Below are 17,799 nucleotides of genomic sequence, written 5' to 3' on the forward strand. Positions count from 1 at the left end.
GCCGACGGGCGCCGCCATCTTGTCCGCGACGGTATTCGCGCGGGGCCAAACCTCCTCTGGGGCGTGTGATCGCCTTTGGGGGAAGGGCAGGGAAAAGAAGCGGCATGGTGGGAATCGCGGGCGGTTCGAGCCCGTCGCCCAAAGAGGACGAGAAGGAGGACTTCGCTTTTGCAGAAGGGCTTCTGGACACCGTTCTCGGTTCCCTGTATGACTTCGGTGGGTTGATCTCGAATCCGATTTTTCCCAGCGACTATGGGTTTCGCTGTTGCTTCCCCCTATTCTTATCATGGGACCCCCTGCCTGCTCCCCTTTTTTCTTCCCCTTTCCGGATTCCTAGCCATCTCCTGCTCTCAATAGTGTACTAACAATATTTCTGCGGGCAAGGGGCTGGCGCAATGAAACGGATGCTGGAAACAAGAGGAGCTGGCGGAAGTGAAATCTTGCAGAACTGAGAAGCCTTCACGTGTTATATAGTTGTATTGATGTTTCACTGTTTCTTTAAGTGAAGGCGAAATGATCCGAAACCCCCACTTTCCGGCCATTGAAACCAACCAGTCTTGATTAGACCCATTAATCCTAGAGGGCTTTCAAGCAACAAGGTAACAGATACTCGATGGGATCTATCTGTTGTTCATTCCGGCCAGAAACCCTGTTCGAATACTTACCCAAGGTCCTAATTTCGGTTTATTGCCAATTCCACATCTGCAAAAATTATTTTTGAATTACTGAATATCATTTCTGTTTTCATATTTGGTATATTGTTTTGCTCAATGATCTGTTGATAATAAGGAGATACAATAGGTACATTATTCTGCATATACTATGTATAGATCCCCTTTAAGTTCTTACAGAAAGTTTTGTGTTCTTTATTATTCCAAGTGTCTACATGAGCCAAGGTGGCGCAGTGGTTAAATGCAGCACTGCAGGCTACTGCTAGATCAGCAGGTCAGCGGTTCAAATCTCACCGGCTCAGGGTTGACTCAGCCTTCCATCCTTCCGAGGTGGGTAAAATGAGGACCCAGATTGTTGGGGGCAATATGCTGACTCTCTGTAAACCGCTTAGAGAGGCCTGAAAGGCCTATGAAGCGGTATATAAGTCTACTGCTATTGCTATATTGCTATTACATCTAGGTTCTGAATACGATAGCACAAATGAAAACGCTGAACTGTAGAATAAGTTTTTACTTACTCTACAGTTTAACTTTAGCATTTAAATTTGGCCAAATTTAGCTAAAATTTAAATACAATAACAGAAATATGAATTTCTATCTATCTAAGTATGTATGTATAAATAAATAAATTAAATAAATAAATAAATAAGGTCGCATTGAGCTTCATTTTTATTTTATTTATTTAGTTTATATGCCTCCCAATTCAATATTTGAAATGCCTATCGGCGGCTTATAATGTAATAAAAATAGAAATTTGAAAACATAAATATAAAGAGCAATTAAAATTACAAGAATTAATGTAAATACAGATTCCCAATATATCAGTTCCTAGCAAGTGTACAAAAATGCTTCTATTCGGAAAACACCAAAAATAGTCAAGAAAATAAACAATTAAGTCATAGAACAAATCAGTCCCAAATTCTTATTTAATGTACAAATGTTGAGGCTCGAACTATAATTCTCTGGGCACATTATGTGAAGACTCAGTTCCCCTGAGAAGCCTATAACGCTGGGAAAAATGGAAAGAAAAAAAAAGAGGCAGACAAGCAACAAGATAATGGATTTGATTACAACAGCAAAGAAAATGCACCATTGAAAGATATAACAGGCTTGATTGAGGACAGATCATTCTGGAGATTACCTATATGGTTGCTAAACTTGAGGCTATACTGGTAACACTTAATACTGCAATTTGTGAATATGAACAGTGAATTCTGAGTTCTGAGCATGATAAAGTGTGTACATTGCTACCCATTTAAGTGGTTTTGCTTGATTTTTATTTGTTCAAAGTAAAATATCAGTATAATTTAAATTTGCAGAAAAAGGGCTATTTTGATTTTTCTGGGTTGAATGGAACAAGGGGATGGACATGTTTGCTTTTAAACTATAGGTGAATCACCACCAGGGAAATGCAAAAAGAAAAGGAATAAGAAAAGACACTCTCAACAGATAACAGCAACAGTGGCCAGCCCTACTACATCATTTGTCAATCCTGAACATGGTACATCTTCTTCAGACAAGAGGAAAAGTGTGCCCAATTTCTTTGACAATTTGAAAGATGAATTGGCAAGTGTTAATGAGAAAAAATGTGTCTTGGGTTCGAGTTCCCCTCATCCACTCCCATTCAAAAGTGCCCAAGAAGAAAAGGCAACACATGTTGAAGTTGTGACATTCCAGAGTCGACACAAAAAGAAGGCTAAACTAGAAATTCCTGGAAGTAATGATTCAAAGGTAAGGCATTCATATTTAATTGGATTTGGATTTGGATTTTATTAAACATTTATATGCCGCCCTTTTCCCTGAGGGGACTCAGGGCGGCTTACAACAATGGAGGGAAGGGAGTGCAAGACAAGACTTAAAAAGAAAAAGAAACGTGAATAAAAGAAATTAACCATAAAAACACAACATTCACTCAACATTCGGGCGGGGTGAGAGTAATCCTATCCCCAGGCCTGACGGGATAGCCAGATCTTGAGGGCTGTGCAGAAGGCCTGGACTGTGGTGAGGGTACGGATCTCCACGGGGAGGTTGTTCCATAGTGTCGGAGCTGCAACTGAGAAGGCTCTCCTCCGCGTAGTCGCCAGTCGGCACTGACTGGCGGATGGAATTCGGAGGAGGCCTACTCTGTGCGATCTGATGGGACGCAGGGAGGTAATTGGCAGGAGGTGGTCTCTCAGATAGCCAGATCCACTACCATGGAGCGCTTTATAGGTGGTAAGTAAAACCTTGAAGTGCACCCGACGATCGACAGGTAGCCAGCGCAGCTCACGGAGGATCGGTGTTATATGGGCGAACCGTGGTGCGCCCATGATCACTCGCGCGGCCGCGTTCTGAACTAGCTGAAGTCGTCGGATGCTCTTCAAGGGCAGCCCCATGTAGAGCACATTGCAGTATTCCAGCCTAGAGATCACAAGGGCTCGAGTGACTGTTGTGAGAGCCTCCCGGTTCAGGTAGGGCCGCAACTGGCGCACCAGGCGAACCTGGGCAAATGCCCCCCTGGTCACAGCCGACAAATGGTGGTCAAAACTCAGCTGTGGATCCAGGAGGACTCCCAAGTTGCGGACCCTGTCTGAGGGGTATAAATTTTGTCCCCCCAGCCTGATTGATGGAACGCTGGCCGAATTTTTGGGAGGAAAACACAACAGCCACTCGGTCTTTTCCGGGTTGAGCACCAGTTTGTTAGCTCTCATCCAGTCTTTAACAGCCTCAAGGCCCCGGTTCATCACGTCCACCGCTTCATTGAGTTGGCACGGGGCGGACAGATACAACTGCGTATCGTCCGCATATTGGTGGTACTTAATCCCGTGCCTCCGAATGATCTCGCCCAGCGGTTTCATGTATATGTTAAATAGCAGGGGGGACAGAACCGAGCCCTGCGGCACCCCATAGGTTAGGGGCCTCGGGGACGATCTCTCCCTCCCCACCAACACCGACTGCGACCTGTCCGAGAGGTAGGAGGAGAACCACTGTAAAACAGTGCCACCCACCCCCACCTCCCGCAGTCGTCGCAGAAGGATACCATGGTCGATGGTATCGAAAGCCGCTGAGAGGTCAAGGAGAACCAGGATGGACGCGTGGCCTCCATCTCTGGCTCTCCAGAGATCATCGGTCAATGCGACCAAAGCGGTTTCAGTGCTGTAACCGGGCCTGAAGCCAGACTGGAAGGGGTCAAGATAGTTAGCTTCCTCCAAGGTACGCTGAAGCTGTAAGGCCACCACCTTCTCAACAACCTTCCCCACAAAGGGGAGGTTGGAGACTGGATGATAGTTATTAAGAACTGCTGGATCCAAAGACGGTTTCTTCAGGAGGGGCCTCACCACCGCCGCCTTAAGCGCGGTGGGGAGGTGTCCCTCCCGAAGAGAGGCGGTAACAACCGCCTGGATCCAGCCTCGTGTCACCTCTCTGCTGTTGGCAGTCAGCCAAGAGGGACACGGGTCCAGTATGCAGGTGGAGGAACTCACAGCTCGCATAGCCTTGTCCACATCCCCGGAGGCAACATCCTGGAACTCAACCCAGAGATGGTCTACCAAGTTATTCCCCTGTGTCTCGGCTGGATCTGCGGGGGTGGAGTCCAGTTCCGATCGAAACCGAGCAACTTTGTCCGCCAAGAACTGACTATACTCCTCAGCCTTACCCTGCAGGGGGTTCCCCGTCTCCCTCCTATTTAGGAGGGAGCGGGTTATCCTGAACAGGGCGGCCGGGCGAGACTCGGCGGACGCTACCAAGGAGGCAATGTGTGATCTTTTGGCGGTTCTCAATGCCCAAATATACTCCTTGGTGCAAGCTGTCAACAGTGCCCGGTTCGATACGGACCTGTCGGACCTCCACAGGTGCTCTAGGCGTCTCCTCCGGCGCTTTATCTCGCGGAGCTCCTCGGTGAACCAAGGGGGCCTCCGCGAGCCGCTGACCCGGAGGGGCCGTAGTGGCGCAATTCGGTCCAGAGACTCCGATGCCGCCGAGTGCCAGGCCGCAGCAATAGTCTCCGCCGAACTGTGGGCGAGAGCATCTGGAATGACCCCAAGCTCCGTCTGGAACCTAACAGGGTCCATCAGTCGCCTGGGGCGGAACCACCTGGTCGGTTCCTCCTCCCCACGGTGGGGGTTTGGCCTCCGGAAGTCTAGCCTCAGTAGGTAGTGGTCTGACCACGACAGGGGAATGATCTCATTTCCCCTCAGACCAAGATCATAACTCCACTGCTCTGAGAGGAATACGAGGTCGAGTGTGTGCCCCGCTGAGTGGGTAGGGCCTCGAATTACCTGGGTCAGGCCCATGGCTGTCATGGAAGCCATGAACTCCTGCGCTCCGTCAGAGTGTTCACCGAGCGAAGGCAGATTGAAGTCCCCCAGAACCATTAGTCTAGGGAACTCAATTGCTAGCTCGGCTACTGACTCGAGGAGCGCAGGGAGGGCCGCTGCAACGCAGTTGGGAGGCAGGTACGTTAGCAGCAAACCCGCTTGACCCTTGAGGTCCAACTTCACTAGTAGGGACTCACACCCGGCAAGCTCCGGAGCAGGGATCCTACGAGGAGCTAAAGACTCCCGGACTACAATAGCCACACCGCCACCCCTTCCCTGGGCTCTCGGCTGATGAAGCACCTGAAACCCGTCTGGGCACAGCTCTACGAGGGGGACTCCTCCCTCCGTGCCCAGCCATGTCTCAGTAATACATGCCAGGTCTGCCCCCTCGTCTACAATCAAGTCCCGGACGAGGGGAGCCTTATGAATAACAGACCTGGCATTTAGCGACAGCAGCCTGAGACCAGGGTCCTGATTGCTCACGCCATCTGACCTTGGAGTGGGACTCATAGGGCCGGAAGGAGGGATCTCTGCGATATAGCGAACCCTCCTTCCCCGGTAATGGCCAGCCCTAAAGTCCCCGCCATATCTGCCTCTCCCTGTTATGACCGCAATGCTCCGACTCTCTCCCGTGGGCATAATTCCCCCAACCACCCCAATGGCCCCCGCTTGCCCCGCCAGGTCCTCCGAATCAAACATACTCAAACACTCACACTAACAGTCCCCACAATATAGTTAAAACACGAAAAGAATACAGCAATAATAATATTAAAAGTGGGTCTTTCATACTAACACATTCAATCCCACGCACCCAACATACCCGCTTAAAATTGCGCAACACAGAATTTAAAAATTATAAGTTCCAGAAGAGCCAGCCTCCCTTCCTCCAGTTCCAGAGAAATCCGAGGCCAAAGTCCAAGATCCGTATTCTGTAAAATAGTTGTAGATGGAGGGGGGGCAAAGCACAGGCCCCAGGTATCAGCCAGCTCCAGCTTTGCAATCTCACACCCTCCAAGTCCAGATAAAGCGTGGAATAATAAACAATACCGGTCCATAGGAGATAAAACGGTAGTATACAGGGGGGTATCTTATCCTCCCCCTCTCCTGAAGTCCTGGAACGGCCAGAGTCTAAATGTCCAAAGTCTACAGATGACTGGAACCAGTTAGAAGGGGGAAGGGGGGGGTGCCAGCTTAGTGCCCAGTTTTTAAAATGCCAAGTTCCTGTCCCTGAAGCTGCCATCCTCTATCGCTCCTTTCCCCAAACCAAATGCACCATAAGTATATATACCACAAGATGTCAAATATTAAACAGATGGTCGTTGTTCATATTAGGTGTTCCAAAGTAGCAGTGGTAGCAAGTGGTGGAGAAGGGCAGTTGTTCCGGGCCAATGCCGATGGTCGCAGGCCAGGCAGTAAAGCTCGTGTTAGATAAGAACAAATAGGCAGGCAAGCATGGCTCCGCAGCAGCAGGGGGCAGACAGGGAAAGAGATTGTCCAAGACACGAGAGGGGTAAAAGGAGAGGCTCCAACGATGAGAGAGGTAGGCACCAAAATACAGGATAGGGGAGGGGCGGGCGTTCAGGCGAGCTGTGATGGTAGTGGCTAAATCGCCACTTAATTCGCTCGCTCAAGCCACGATAATTTCCTCCTCTTTACCGCAATGGTGGTGGTAATAATGAAGGTGGTAATAGCCAATTTCAAATCCCCCAAGCTCACCGTTCCTTTTTTTTCTGGCTGTAGGTGAAAAGACCAGGGTTCCTCTCCAAGCCCCACGCTGTTTAGATCTAGGAAGAACAGTGGGGGGGAACCCAATCGTGAGAGCGAAAAGCTCAGGCAGCCGTTTTCCGTCCAATTCCCGCTGCCACCATTCCGCTGCTCTAGGGCACCTTCCAAGACCAGGGCTCACCCGATCGGGCAGGCAGGCGACCACCAGGGGCATCTAAGGCACCCAGGTATCCAGGATGTTAAAAGACGCCGATCGTCCGCGTGTCGCCGCCGCCGCCGCCCTTGCTCGATGGATCAGCTGTTAGGCTGCTCAGCTGTTAGGCGCGATAGAGGCTGAAATAAGCCTTCGGGAGCGATGTTTTTTGAAATTTCGTCCGGTCTTGGAGATTCTGAAGATCTTAATCTCACCCAGGCTCTTTCTGGAAACTTTGCGGCTCGTTTGGAAGGCTACCCAGTACTTTTTCGCCAGATTACAAAGAGCGAAAAAGCCCGGCCGCCATTCCAAACCCGCACATGCGCATTAATTCCCTCATGTTTGGAAACAGAACATTCAGTTTATAAAAGGGACTTGTCAAAAATAATTGCAAGTCACCTTGAAAACATTATTGGTCTGCCTACCTATATTATCACCATATGACTAAAGAGAAAGAAAAGACTTTTCATTTTATGAATTTACTCTGGTCATTTAGGAATAATTTAGTTGGCTAAGTAAATTAATATTTGCAAGCCTCTTTTACTGTATACAAATTCTTCATAATACAATGTTCGTAAATACATTCAGTATTAAAGCTATACCACGTTTAATTGCAAGGTGAGATGGGAATAAGTATTTTGCCACAACACAAAGCTTCTTTGCTCTTCTCTTTGCAAGATGAGTAGTGATATCAGAATAGGTAAAGGTTTCCCCTGTCCAGCTGTGTCTGACTCTAGGGGGTGGTATTCTCTGTTTCTTAGCTGAAGGAGCCAGCGTTGTCCAAAGACATTTACGTGGTCATGTGGCTAGCATGACTGTCTGCTGAGGTATCTGGAACATTGTTACCTTCCCATCGAAGTGGTACCTATTTATCTACTCACGTTTGCATGCTTTCGAACTGCTAGATAGGTAGGAGCTGGGGCAAGTAAAGGGAGCTTACACCATTGTGTGGCACTTGGGTCTCAAACCTGAGCTGTCAGTTCAGCATCTTTAACCACTGAGCCATCACACAGTCCCGCTATCAGGATACTTCTGATTGATTCATAGCTTCTCATTTTCTTTGAGTTTAAGATGTTATACCAGGTACAAAAGAGGTCCATATATTAATTCAACTTTGAATTGACCTACCCAGTCTGGTCTGTGGAAATTCACATAACCACCCATACAAAATTAAAATATTTATCTTTTTGCTACCATCTCTTGACTAAATGGCTTTTTTCAGCCTAGATCTGGTAACTACATAATTTTCTTTAGAAAAGCTCAACTACTAGTCATAATTTTCTGTATTAAACAAAATAGGAGACTGAGTAGTTTGTGCTTTCAAATAAGATGCTTAAGTGGACATCCACTTAGCCATACTTAAATTTCAGCTTCTTAAGTCAAGGCAAAATTTGTTGAAACCAGACCAAATCAGATCACTCACTTACTGGACTTCCACGGAAATTAGCAGTTATGGCAAACAGAGATAAAATGGAATTCTGTAATATTTTTTTAAATATATTTTATGATATCTGTCCTGGCTTTTTTGGTCCAATGTCCAATCTAATCTATTGACAGGATTTTTTTTTCTTTCAACAATCTTGCAAACCTTATTGAGACAATGAGAATTGTAATTGAGTCAAGGTAATGTGGTACTGGTTCATTTCAAAGTGTTTCTAGCCTATTCTTTCCAGTATCTATTTTAAATCTAAAACTAACAGATAGGATCCACTTGTTACAAAACTGGTTTAGGATTGACTCACAAACAGGTAGTTCAGTAGAATTCCATGGTTGCTGTTATTACCAAATACCAGTATTTCAAAAGAATTAAGCAAGAGTCAAATAACTTTAATTACTAGAGTTTTATCATCAGCTTCTGAGGTTCAGGCAAGTTTTTAAAATTAGATTCATTAAGAATTTTACATTGAATTACACAGATTAAAAATTTTTTCCTATCTTAAGACCATAGCAGTAAGTAGGTGTTTATGATGAGTATGATCTGCTACCTATCCTGATTTAAACGTGATCAAGGTAATTACTGTTGTTTAGAAATAAATACACTTCTGTGGCTAACAAGAAACGCCAATTAGGAACACTTAAATACATAGCTTACATAAACAGCAACACATTTCACTTCCTGAATGCTGTTATTGTATTGTTCACATCAACAATACAATAACAGCAACAAAAACAAACAAACCTCCTGCACACTTTTGCATTTGGCAATTTTTTGGTAACGGAGTGCAACATGATTACAGTTTTTTCAGTAGCACCCAAGAAATACAGTTTAAATATACCAACATGTCAATCTATTAAACCGAAAAGAAATAGTTTTCTTCTTCAATTCAAAATTATTATCAGCCTTACTTACTTGCTCTTACTTGCTCTAACACTCCCCAGCTTTCTCTTGTTTTGAGTGCCATTTGGTTAATAATAAAAAGATTGAAATTATTGCGTGTTTCATTGCTTAACACTTTGTGGCTTAGAGAACTTAAAAACAAGTAAACCACTATAAGCCACTCCAATCATGTGAAACAACCTGATATTTAAGCTCCGTGTTCTGAGCTATGGGCATCTCCTTCCCCTCTAATATTTAGGTATGTTCATAAGAAGGAGATTCAGAAGCTTGTCTTCCTTTTTAGTTTAACTCTGTTTCCTTGTTATGTCCAAATATAGAGCAACAGTTTGTCATTAGTGCAATTGCAGGTAGTTCTCAACTTATCACCGTTCATTTAGTGACCATTTGAAGTTACAATGGCACTCAAAAAAGTGACTTGCAACTGTTCCTTGCACTTACGATCGGCAGAGCATCCCCATGATCATGTGATCAAAGTTGGGGTAGTGACAACCAGCATGTATTTACGATGGTTGCAGCCTCCCAGGGTCATGTGATCACCATCCTGACAAGCAAAATCCATGAGTGAAGCCAGACTCGCTTAACAACCTACATGATTCACTTAACTGCAGTAATTCTCTTTACAACTGTAAAGCTGTGGGGGTGGGGGTGACTCACTTAACCACTCTTGCTTAGCAATCAAAATTCTAGTCTCAATTGTGGTCCTAACTTGAGGACTACTTGCAGGTTTTTTTAAAAAAATATTTAAAAAATGGCTTGGTTTGGGGGAGAAACCCCAGTTGATTGAATTTTTGTTGTTCTAATAGTTCACCCTGCAAAAAGAGCTCAGTTCAGTCAAAATGTTCCCATCCTGGAAAAGCCATTTTTCACAGATTTTTCTTTTTAGTTGTATATCTCCCATGTATTGGAGAGGGAACTGATCCTGAGGTATTTTTTTCTTTCTTTTTCTCTGTTCTACCAGCAGAAACAGCCTACTATATTGGAAGTTTTCCTGCAGTTTTCTCTAAGAAGGTTTATTCTAGAACCAGCTTGTATTATAGCATAATACTGACAAAGTCAAGATTAGTTATTTACTCGGAAGAGTAAACCTCTGGTTCCAATGTCCGATCCAGATTGGATCCCACAAGATTAGTTATGGTCAAGGAATTGGATTGCATAATAACTTGTGTCTAAAAGAAATTGGAAACAAAAAGGTATGTTTCCTCACAGTGTCCCTGAGGAAGGGAAATGAGCATGTGTGTTAGGCTTGGAAGCCATCTTTTGCATTGGGTCTTCCGGCCTGCCACATTTACTGCTGTGGGAAAATGGGAGGGGGGAATTATATGGAGTATGTGAGATATATACAGTAGTCAAAATAACATTCCTTTCTCAGAGAGTCAAGGACGTCTTGCCCTGCACCTGGAAGGGTGTGACTAGAAGGCATCTCGAGTTGGGACAGTGGTTTGATTGGACCATGTGATGGACATGTGGTTGCTGGGCAGGGACTTGGACTTTCATTTGGGTGGGAAAAAGGAAGCTTTCAGATTTAGGTTTTCCAAGATGTGCCAATTTGACATCTCTAATAAAATGGAACTTTCAGGAACTTCAAGCCTCGGAGTCTTCTTTCATTGGGGACATTACTTGGAACCCTGACAATGTGCTAATAAATATTTCATTGTTAATGCTATTAAAGTGGTGAAATACTAATACTTTAAATGCTAATACCGGATTGCTGGATGTACTTAGGGCCAGCATCTGTGTTCTCATCCTGTTTGGTGTTACATCATAATTATTAAACAACTTGCCACTTTCTGATCAGATTTGGTACAGGCTTTGTACCAGCTATTTGTATACTTGAGATTTCCTTTAGATTGATGCTCTGTTAATGGATTTCAAAAATCTTATTTAATAGCAAAACATACTATTTTATGTTTTAAATTGTATCTAGGCAAAAATGGCTGCTGAACAACCATGTATGGACAACCAAGAATTTCACTTGGAAAAAGTAAGTTAATTTGATGTATGTTTAAAGGCAGGGTGGGTTTGATTTAAATCAAGTCAATTTGAATCACTAGTAAAAAGGCTTGATTTAAATCAACTTGATTTAAATCATAATTTTTAAAGAGCAACTGTCATTTATGTCCTGCAGCGGCTCCTCTGACCTGCTGTTGACTCACCGACAGTCCCATTCACTTTAATGGGATGGCTGGTGATGTGGCAGTGACACAACAAAGTGAGGGATGTGATAGGCAACAGGTGGGTGGATGCCCACTAACAGGCACTGCCATGACGGATCTGAAATGACAGGTGCTCTTTAAATGTAAGGACTCGTTCTTGCTGATAGTTAGAATCTTTAATATTATTATTTGCAAATAAAGTGAAGGTTTCCTATTTAGCTTGTAGAGTTTGGAGTCATTGAATGTGTTTACCAAAATGTAAATATTGCAGAATATTCAGCCTTATGCTACATAACAAACTGCATTTCATTCTCAATAAACTAAATTATTATCTTAACTAGAAAACTATCTTTAGATAGATTTTTACTCCAAAAGCATTTTGTTAAAATAAATTAGATAATTTTTTAAAAAAATCTATTGTTTTTTTAAAAAACCATCGATTATTATCTACCCTGTTTAAAGGTAAACACACAGCATGGAGTCTGATGGAGAAAAGATAGAATTGTCCATAGATCATTAACCAGGCCCCAAACCTACCAGTTTTTTCCCCCATAAACCAGACTTTCTACAACTATTTAGGAAGGTCCGCAATATTTTAGGCCTGAAATCAGAATTACAGTTGCAAGAAAAAGTATGTGAACCCCTTGGGATTACGTGGAGTTTTGCATGAATTGGTCATAAAATGTGCTCTGAACTTCATCTAAGTCACAACAATAGAAAAACACAGTCTGCTGAAAATAATACTATACAAACATTAGATGTTGACATGGTTTAATTGCACATAACATGTAAACATTCACAGTGCAGGGAGGAAAAAGTATGTGAATCCTTGGACTTAATAACTGGTTGACCCTCCTTTGGCAGCAATAACCTCAACCAAACGTTTCTTGTAGTTGCAGATCAGACCTGCTCAACGATCTGGAGTAATTTTGGACCACTCCTCTTCACAAAAATGTTTCAGTGTAGCAATATTCTTGGGATGTCTGGTGTGAATCGCTCTCTTAAGGTCATGCCACAGCATTTCAATCGGGTTGAGGTCAGGACTCTGACTGGGCCACTCCAGAGGGCGTATCTGTATCTGAAATGGATGAACTGTCATACCAAAAAATCTGGATGGAAATCTGGAATCCTGCAGAGAATACTCAAGAAAAAGGAATTCCAAGCCCTGCTGGATCTCCAGGTGGCCTGTCCTCCAGAGGTGGGTTCCTACTCGTTCGGTCCAGTTCTCCTGAACAGGTAGTGCTGCCTTCCAACAGGGAGAGAACCAGTTCTGAGCATGTGCTCAGCGAACTGGTAGTAAACCGGTTAGGAACCCACCACTGCTATCCTCACATCCAACATCTATCCAGTTATAGTTCCTGAGCTTCAACTGTCAGAATGCCCTCTAGTACAGTGTTTTTCAACCTTTTTTGTGCAAAGGCACACTTTTTTCATGAAAAAATCACAAGGCACACCACCATTAGAAAATGTTAAAAAAATTTAACTCTGTGCCTATATTGACTATATATAAAGTGTTTTTCCCACGGCACACTTTACACTATGTCACGGCACACTAGTGTGCCGCGGCACAGTGGTTGAAAAACACTGCTCTAGTAGAAGGACCTTTGATTCAGCCTGTCATTCCCTCCCAGAGTGTTCAGGTGATGATTGCCATAGTTTTATAAATAATGAAAGCTCAATTTGTGGGGTTTAGGAAGTGGGGGCGAGGTGAATGTGTATGAAATCCAAAGTCAAGCAGTTGATATAACTTGCATTGTTTGTGTCATTGTCTAATTGCAATTGTCTGTGGGAATGTCCTTGTGTGAAGCAAGAGGAAAAAGAATAGCAGGCTAGGCCAATAAGAGGGAGCTTAGTCTGTAGAGGAAATGGAGGTGTGGTAAATGTCTCAGAAGAGACCCTCTATTTTCTTTAACTGTAAAGGTGGGGAGAGGAGAGGATGCATTTTCAGACTTGCAAGATTCTGTTACTGTAAGCTTACAATAAAGATACAGTTCCAAGCATCAACCATTTGTTCAGTGGGAATGGTGCCGAACAAAGGGAGTTAGGACTGATCCTCGAAGCTCCAGCTGTCGCAAGACTTCCGCGGTTGTGTGAACAAAATTTGGGCGTCTGGCAACCAACCACATTTACAGCATTCCATGTTCACATGATCACCATGTGTGACCTTCCCTACTGGCTTCTCACAAGGAAAATCAATGGGGAAGCCAGCATGGAAGGTTGCAAGTTACTTGGGTAAGTCTTCCCCACCTACTCTGGCCTTTCTTTGTTTCCATACACTGTGCTCTTCTAGCTCACTTTGCTTGCCTCATTCACACGTATTGAACCCTCATTCCTACCTTTGCTCACATATATCCTATATCCTCTTTGTTTCTTCCCTCTGTGAACCTTGCTTTATGTTCTCCTTCACCCCTTTGTATGCATCATTAACATATCTCAGCACTCACATGCACTCCATGAACTCCTTCCCAAGCCTCCCTCAGGCCTCCCCCCCCAATCTCTCTACAGCACTCCTGCAACACCTTAACTGCTCACCAACCTGTGCATCTCAGGGTTACAACAGCAAGCAGGACTTCTTGGATTGCCGTTAAAAACTGATGCACTCACAAGACATTCTGTTTTGCAACTATATCACTTAGTGATGGGATCCTGTTGCCAATTGTTGTTGTAATTCAAGGATACCTGCTCATGATTGGTGCTTCTTGTCTGGATTACCTCAAAGGACTGACATCAGTCTTGCAGGTCTGAAAGTACATCTCTTCCTCCACCTATAGTCCAAGAAACTAGGGAGGGTCTTTCTGAGCGGGTTGCTGCACCCCAATTCCTTCTGCAGACGAAGCTCCCTCTTACTTGACCTAGCCTGCTATTTCTCCCACTTTTCTCAAGAACATTCTCATAGATTATTACTATTACTATTAGACAATGATACAAATGCTGTAAGTTATATCAACTGCTTGAATTTGGATGTAATTCACATCCACCTCACTCCCCCACCGAAATCCAAATTGAGCTTTCATTATTTATAAAATCATGGCAATCATCACCTGAGCATTCTGAGAGGGGAAGACAGGGTGAATGGAAGGTCATTGTACTACTGGACATCCTAATAGTTGAAGCTCAGGAACTTTCTGTGTGCTTGTGTAGATATTGGATGTGAGGATAGGCCATTTGGAAGTCCAGCAGGGATCGGAATTCCTTTTTCTGGCGTATTCTATGCTAGATTTCAGGTTTTCATCCAGATTTTTTTATATGACAGTTCATTCATTTCAGATACAGATTGCTATCTCTATCTCTGTTCATTTTGGCCATGTTAAGAAACTAAAAGGATGTGATAGATTTACCACTGGGAAACTCTCTAATGTCAAGCATTTAACAAAGAATCTCTGAGCATATGGCTCTATTTTCAGGCCTCAAATATTGCAGACCTGTCTAAATAGTTGTGGAAAGTCTGGTTTATGAGACTAAACTGCCCCTTACTTGACCTAGCCTGCTATTCTTTCTCCTCCAGTTTCTCTGAAGGACATTCTCACAGACTATTATAATAAGACAATAACACAAATTATCTAAGTTATATTCAACTGCTGGAATTTGGATTTATTATGATTATGATTCGTGATGAATGTATCTTTTCTTTTATGTACACTGAGAGTATGTGCACCAAAGACAAATTCGTTATGTATCCAATCACACTTGACCAATAAAGAATTCTCTTCTGTTCTATTCTATTCTATTTCACACACATCCCCCTAAGATACTGCTTATCTGCCTAGTCTCTGGTTCCACTTCCTATCTCTCAAGGACATTCTCACAAACCATTACAGAGTGTTACCTTTTTTAGATAGTGATCTAAATGACTTAAAGAATGTAAAAAGATCTACTATGCTGCAGATTACACTCTATTCCATATTGTATCAATTTATCAATTGTCCAGGACCGCAATCTGAAATAACATTTTGCAGTTAACATATGAATCTGACGATTGTTGACTCAAAAAAAAAATCCTCAAGTTTTTATATTCTGTGAAAACAGCTACAGAACATTTCTTCTGCTTATGCCACATGGTGGCATGATGTGTTACGCAATTCTTCAAATGCGTTTCTTATGAAACTTCAGCTTGTATGCTTATGCTTCATGGAAAGCAGAATTGCAAAAGACCAAAGGAAAAAAAAAATCAGTTGTGTTTGCAATGCTTTAGGCCCGCTTGGAAGTACACCGCCTTGGAATTACAGGATTTACAAAGAAAGAACAGAGGGAATTGGAGCAAGAACGTGCTGTCATGTTGGGAGCAAAGGTATGACACTTCCTTGTGAGTCGAGAGATGATTTACAGAAGAGGAGATTTTATCCTTAAAGCTTTCCCATTGCAAAAGCCTTTGGGTGGTTTGTTTTTTTTCCCAACTGGAGGTGAAATGGCAGGGTCAAAGTATGGTAGAGGTTTGAGATTTCAAAAATAAATTGCGGATGAGCAATGTAGCACTCTTCAGACAGAGTTTCTGCATTAAATTCCTTTTAAAAATTTAAAACTAGTACTACCGAATATACTTGGGTATAAGCCAACTCTTGAATTTTTAATCAAAGTATGAAAAATGTACTACCCATAGGTAAACCCAACATACATTTTTGTGATATTTTACTTAAAAACCCAAAGATTAGCTTATCTGTGGATGGACTTATCCACAAATATATATAAGAAATATGGTACATTAAAATACTTTTAAAAGTATTATCATATATACTTAAGGATTAGCCCATCCACAGATGTCAAACCTGAAGTTTGGAGGTATATTGCACTTGAAATGTTTGGCTTATTCACTAATATATATGGGAGTTCTTAATACGTAAATGTGAGTGGTTGCATAACTATTTTAAAATGTTGCCTTAGTATTGAACATATTTAGAAATCTTACTGTAATTCAGCTTTTTGCCTCATGAATTTGTACTGCCAGCAATGCATTCACATCAAGACTTAAGAAATAGGGAAGGTGGTATTTGCATTTCTGTCAAACATTATCTACATAAATGTCTCAAAGCATCCCATCTTCTGAAAGAAATGAGAACAGTGATTATGAGTCGCTAATCATTTCATAAATAGCCACATATCTATTGAAAGCATCAAATTAAATCATGTTAGCATTTAAAGAACCATCATTATACATTATTGTATAATCACTATGAACTTTTTTCTCTCTCTTTTTTTGTGTATTTTTTTTTACAAAATACTGAAATAGTGTGATTAAAATCTTATTGCAGCCTCCAAAAAAGGAATATGTAAACTACAAAATACTTCAAGAGCAAATCAAAGAAAAACAAGCAGCAAAGAAGAAAGAAAATATGATGGTTTGTGTGAAATATTTTATATAAAAACAAAACGTAAAATCAAGTAAGAAAACTCTAGTATAATGGTTTCCAATAAGACCTGGGCTATGCATTTAGCATAATTCTAACAACAAATTGAAGTCAGTTCCCATTGCATTTGGGAACCATATCTGATTTATGGAAATGTGGTAAATGACCATTTAGAATATTCATGCTCCTATTCCTATTTTGATTAACAGGAAAATAAATCTGATTCTCTGAAGAGGAGAAAAAAGAGAGGGCATGAAGAAAGGTGAGCCAAGATTACAATCTTATATAAACAAGGTGTAATAAATTAGATTTATTTTTGTATTTGTTTTGGTTGTACTAATTAAGTTTTTTTCACAGCTAGTGGTAAACAATAATGTAGTTTTGGCATTAAATGACTGAGCCTTTAGCCTCTGTTTTATTTCTTCTTTATGAAGTGTACAGAGAAATAATTAGTGTTTGTTATTGAATGGGACTGGGCAAATATAAAACAGTGGTTCAGTTTCAGAAGCAATAGGAATCTCTTGATAGTTTGAAACTTTCAGGATAAAATGTTGAAACAATTGTTATGAGATAGATAGATAGATAGATAGATAGATAGATAGATAGATAGATAGATAGATAGATAGAGAGTACGTACGTACGTACGTACGTACGTACGTACATACATACATACATACATACATACATATATATTTGCCAAACTGTAGAAGCAGGTATAGATTTGTATGTATATATAAAAACATCACGAGAATCAATCCATGTGGTCACAAAGATCGGCACTGTAATAAAAACCAGTCAGTATATTAACATGCATTTATACCCAAATATGTTTTCTTTTTAAAATCAGAAAATCCAAGAAGACAACGAAACAGAACACCTTGCCAACAGGACGGTTGGGAAAATTTAAAAACGGAACATTGATTCTTCAACGTTGTGACATAAGGAGGATCAAATCTTCTAAGTTGAATAAATGAACTTATATTGAAAACAGAATAGGATGAAGAAACTGGGTAAAAAAATTACTTTTTAAAAAAATCTAATTGTTCCTTTAAAAAAAAATAAAAACTCATTTAAAGATTCCA

At 42.0% G+C, this 17,799-nt stretch overlaps 1 protein-coding gene across 1 annotated transcript; it reads left to right on the top strand.

The window, feature by feature from the left end:
- The first annotated feature begins 3 nt into the window (after positions 1-3).
- C4H1orf131 (chromosome 4 C1orf131 homolog) lies at positions 4-17,799 on the top strand. Its single transcript, XM_032215245.1, has 7 exons — positions 4-216; positions 2,062-2,402; positions 11,147-11,203; positions 15,568-15,663; positions 16,622-16,708; positions 16,927-16,979; positions 17,565-17,799. The coding sequence occupies exons 1-7, from the start codon at positions 105-107 to the stop codon at positions 17,689-17,691; spliced, it is 873 nt and encodes a 290-aa protein (XP_032071136.1). The 5' UTR covers positions 4-104; the 3' UTR covers positions 17,692-17,799.

This window comes from Thamnophis elegans, chromosome 4, assembly GCF_009769535.1.
Source record: "Thamnophis elegans isolate rThaEle1 chromosome 4, rThaEle1.pri, whole genome shotgun sequence".
NCBI classification, from domain to species: Eukaryota; Metazoa; Chordata; class Lepidosauria; order Squamata; family Colubridae; genus Thamnophis; species Thamnophis elegans.